Here is a 5,385-nt window from a genome sequence, read left to right on the forward strand (position 1 = left end):
GGTTTACGCTGTTGCTTTAAGATCTGACGCATAGATCAAATATTTTGATACATCTATTTCTCCCAACTGTTCAAGTTCACTTAAGACAAAACCGACTGCATTTACATGAATAGTCTCCAAGACGGGCATGTTGACATAGCTTTTCATGTAAGTGTGTAGCAATAACAGAACTTAAGCGAAAGAACTCAGCATTCGCACACTGAGGCGCATTATTCTGTGAGCGTGCTTTCGGTGTGTGAGCACAGAAACCCGTCGGCTTTAAAGTACTGGACAAGACTTAAAAACACATGCAAATACTGAATATCACTTATAATGCACAAAAGTATTCTCGTAGCTTCGCAAAACTGAAGTTGAGCCACTGATGTCACATGGACTATTTTACCGATGTCCTTACTACGTTTCTGGACTTGGGAACATTTCAGTTGCGTTGCTGTCTATGGAGGGTCTGAGAGCTCTCAGATTCCATCAAAAATATCTTAATTTGTGCTCCGAAGATGAACGAAGGTCTTAAGGGTTTGGATCGACACGAGGGTGAGTAATTAATGACAGAATTTTCATTTTGGGGTGAACTAACCCTTTAAATGTTTTCAATTCTGTTTATATTTGTTTATCTTTGAATGTCTTTAAAATGTACAAAGCTTACAAAACCCTAAGGCTGAAACTTTTGACAACAAAGTTTGAATAGGGTCCTTGCATTGTGGTTCAGGCAGAAATAATTGCAGTTTAATTGTAGGGTTCTTCAAACTGGATTTGTTGAGGAATATTAATAGAATATAATAACACATTATTACAGTAAGCACTTAAAATATCATAGACACTAGGGTAAGGCGCCTTTGTTTGCATTTTCATCTTTTTCTTGTGATAAAAATAAATGTGATCGTTTCTTTGCTGACGTCCAAAATCTTACCAGACACCTAGCAATTTTGAGGGCGGATGGGATGCCACATAGACATGATGACTCACTGTTTGCAATCATAGTGACTGACTGATCACAGCACAGGCCAATCATGCTAAGGGCTGATATTTGTGACTAGCTGCCACTTCAGCACACGTCTGTTATGTTGTGGTAATGATTTTTGGTGTCATACCTCAAGTCTTCCTATTTAAGGCAACTGAAAGTTCTGTAAATGCTGGATTTGTTTTTTATTGATGAATTGTTTCGCCACCATCAACATCTTAGTGTAAATTTAGCACATAGCTATACAAACCATCTGCCTTTTAAAATGCTTAGGGCCACAGTAGTAAGGTCACTCATCACAACATCAGTGTACCAGCTTGTATTTGTGACTTTTTTATTTCTTTTATGTCTTTTTGTGTAGCATTGCCACCAGCAGCGCAGTGTCTAAGGAGCTAACCAGGCTGCTAAAGATCCCCGTGGATACGTACAATAACATCCTCACCGTGCTTCAGCTCAAGCATTTTCCACCACTTTTTGAGTACTTCGATTATGAGTCACGCAAAAGCACGAGTTGCTACGTGCTGAGCAACATTCTGGACTACAACACCACCATAGTCGCCCAAGATCAGGTTTATATCACATACAGTACTAAATGGTCAGACTGGTGATTTTTTTTTTTGCATGTCTCAAACGAAATCCCAGTAAGAGGTACTAGAAAGTTTGAGAGTCTTGTAGATGTCTTGTATCTCTTTGTACAGTAAGTTACATTGACTTCCAAAGGCATGGGGTCTATAAGATTTAAAAAAAAATTGTAAACTTATGCTCACCAAAACTGCATTTATTTGATCACAAATACAGTAAAAACGGTATGTTGTTAAACATTATTACAAATCAAAAACAACTGTTTTTAAATGTAACATATTCCTGTGATGGCAAAGCTGAACTTTAAGCAGCCATCCCAGGAATTTTCAGGATACTTTGATGAATAGAAATTTTAAAAGAACAGCAATTATTTGAACTAGAAATCTTTTGCAAGATTGTAAATGTCGTTACTGTCACGTTTGATGAATTTAATGCATTCTTGCTAAATAAAAAGTATCTTGCTGACCCCAGATTTCGAAAAAAAATCTTGCTGACCCCAAACATTTGAATAGTAGTGTACATTGAGATACTTATCTAAGTCTGCTCTCTTCAGGTCGTTTCACAACATTTATATTGGGTTAACACAGTGTTTAGTTTTTGCACATCACAAATGCAAGAAAAAAATCGTTTGCTACTTCTGTTTCCTGCTTGGTAAGCATAAATAACATCAATAATGCCTATGACCATAGCATGGCAAACCTCAACCCTGTGTGGTGAGGACCATAGTTTAATAAAGACCCAGATTTATGTTCTTTCAGTAGAGCAGGGCTGCTAAACTCATGTCAAATTATTTTTATCTCATTAATTGAAATGCTTTAGTTCAATTACGTCTTTAACTGTTGATACTTCACACACTATACTTCTCCAACAAAAAATATTTACTCCTGGGTCATTTTGGTCAATAAGTATGTGGAAGAATACAATAATTTGTGCTATCATATTGTCTCGGATGAAGTTGTAATGTTGGTCAAGTTTAAGCAGAAATACAGAAAATTCTTAAGGCTTCACAAACTTTCTAATGCCATTGTATTTCCTTTTTGAATATAAATATGTAACCAATATCTGAGTCATTTGCTTCTCTAATAGCAAGTGACTGACAGGTTAGGTGGCCTACTGTCGGTTTCCTCCTTTTCTTATTATGCTCCGTGCCATGGCTTTAGAGCACTGCAGAGGTTTTTGATTGCTTTTGTCTTTAAATGGCCTGTTTTTTAAAGGTGCATTGTTAATTCTCCTTAAAATCTGTGACTCCTAAGGAAAAAGGTCAGCTATGACTCCAACAAGTCTAGCCATCACACCGAGAGGAATATATTGATATTCCTGTGTTGAAGACGGTTGGAGCTCCTCTGGCCTTTTCTAAGGACTGTACCAAAAAAAGCACCATCCTTTCTCTCACCCACTCATTTTATGAGCAGTTGAAAAGAGAGCACTGAGTACATAACAGCAGTGAGGAACTATTTGAAGCCATTTAAATCTGTTTGCTGTAGAGCACAGAATTGCAAAAATAATGACTGGATGAGGCCAAGCTACAACTGAATTATCCAGGTCTGTTAAAAAAAGTAGAAGTTGTACTATTTCAGTAGGAGTAAAATGTTTACATGACATTTTAAAAAGACACATTATTGCTTTAGTGTGACTAAAATCAAACTTTTAAAGTGCACTAAGTGTTTGCACTTTACAGGGTCAGTAGCATACCTATAGATTAATGGGAGAAAGTATTTTTAAAATGGAAAATCATGCCTGCCCCATATTTAGATGCTCTCTCTCTCTCCACAAATTCTTTAAAAGTCACGGTTGGTGTATTTTAGGGCCATTAAATAGCCTTCTGCTATGTCTTTTGCTGTGTCTTTAAAATTTGCACCCAGCATTCTAGGCATAATCTCATGGCTCTTTCCTTGCAGGTTGATGCAATCCTGAACCTGGTGTCTACGCTGATCCAGGACCAGCCAGATCAGCCTGCTGAGGATCCTGACCCGGAGGACTTTGCAGAAGAACAGAGCCTAGTGGGCCGCTTTATTCATCTGCTGCTTTCAGACGACCCTGACCAGCAGTATCTGGTACACGTTCTTTCCTCTCTTACCCTCTCCTTTCATCATATGACAGAGCAAAACATTGTTAGCCTCCACACAAAGAAGTCTATAAAAATGCACTGCCGTTAAGTGCTCCTTATTTGTGGGGAAAGTACAGCATGTTTCTTTGATCATTTCACGAGCACTGGATCCTAAGGAGAAATAATCCCCTTGATGGAACATCATAAGCAAATGACTGACAATGTCATGATTGTTTGACATCAGCCAGAACTGCTCTAATTAGCTCCCAGTGAAAGTTGTTTTATTCCGCATTCAGTCAGTTGATGAGGTCATCATGCTGCTTAATGAATTATTCAAGTCGATTCATCTACTCTTTGTTTCGTGCCTCCCACAGATTTTAAATACTGCCAGGAAACACTTTGGCGCTGGGGGGAACCAGAGAATTCGACACACTCTTCCCCCGCTGGTGTTCGCTGCTTATCAACTGGCCTTCCGTTACAAAGAGAACTCCTCATCGGTATGTCCCACATTCAACCATGCAACATCCTACTCTGCCATGTCATTACCTAAAACAAAGTGCGTTCTTCTGTCTACATAGCAACCTTTAGAGGCAGCATATTAACGAAAATGGAACATCATAAAAGATTGATTTGAAATGCTTTGGGCAGCAGCTCCGTTGGCGGACACATGCATTTGCAATAGCGCCCCAGTAGAGACAGAGTTTTTTTTTTTTTACTTTGTGCCCAGAGCCTCCAAATACGATGATTCCCTATGTAATAGCAGCTATTGTCTTGAATAAAAATGCATTTGTACTGTGTGAGAACAGTAATAACGTTTTTATTATTTTATTGAATAGAAGAAATATACTATGTTTCAATAGACCAATTTCGGTGCAAACAGTGATGATGTTTTTGTGGGCGGGGCCTGTCTGGTTGTAGAAAATTAAGGTTTTATAGTAGCAGTCTATGGAAGCCATGGAATAAAATAATAAAATTTATAGTTTATATTTCAAAAATATGACTTTTTCCTTACAATTCCGAGATTATATCTCACAGTTGTGATTCTCGTCATTCTCTCATTTCCCCTCGGCTCAGAATCATATTTATTTTATAGTTTATATCCCACACTTCTGGCTTTTTTTCCTCAGAATTGACAAACTGTTGAGTTCATTCGAGTTATAAAGTCAGAACTAAGAGATATAAACTTGCATTTGCAGGGCTTAAAGTTCTCCGGCACCGTTCCGGATTTCTGGAAAAAAAAGATAGTCGTCCTACATTTAAAAACACTTGTTGATATCACTTTCGAGTTCATGAGTTCGCCTACCAATGTATGAGAGGAACACAGCTTTCACTCTCAACCAAACTAACATTACTAGCCAATCAGAAGTTTTTGCTCTTATAAACACGAGACGAGCATAATAGTATCTAATTGCAGAGTCGCAGCTGATGAATGGAGAAGAAGCCTGGGTCTCGAGTGTGACACGTTGAAAAAGCTGCGAGGCGCAATGGTCAAAGATTTCCATCTAGCGTCATATTTACATAGAAAAGCTATTAAAAAAGCAACGGAGCTTTGTAAACAGCTCAGAGTAATTACGTCATCTCCATAAGAACGGTATGATTGCCAGAATGCATTTACCTGTATTTTTGAAAAGGTCCTAAACATGCGAAGTATTGTACATCACGATTTCAAAATAAAAGTTTCTGACTTTGCATGTGGCCAAATATTAAAATTAAATGGATTTAAACATCATTGAAATACATGAAACATCACCAGGTCGTTGGCGCCCTCTGCAGGTATTTGTTATAATATAGGCATATT

At 38.0% G+C, this 5,385-nt stretch overlaps 1 protein-coding gene across 1 annotated transcript in view; it reads left to right on the forward strand.

Moving 5' to 3' along the window:
* Positions 1–5,385, forward strand: part of LOC107690730 (vacuolar protein sorting-associated protein 35) — a 36,349-nt gene that overhangs the window by 21,642 nt on the left and 9,322 nt on the right. The window contains exons 11-13 of the mRNA XM_016489136.1: positions 1,320–1,527; positions 3,439–3,594; positions 3,962–4,084. Of these exons, the coding sequence (XP_016344622.1) occupies positions 1,320–1,527; positions 3,439–3,594; positions 3,962–4,084 (487 nt within the window). The remainder of the gene's footprint in view (positions 1–1,319; positions 1,528–3,438; positions 3,595–3,961; positions 4,085–5,385) is intronic.

This window comes from Sinocyclocheilus anshuiensis, unplaced genomic scaffold (assembly GCF_001515605.1).
Source record: "Sinocyclocheilus anshuiensis isolate Anshui unplaced genomic scaffold, SAMN03320099.WGS_v1.1 scaffold3390, whole genome shotgun sequence".
NCBI lineage: Eukaryota > Metazoa > Chordata > Actinopteri > Cypriniformes > Cyprinidae > Sinocyclocheilus > Sinocyclocheilus anshuiensis.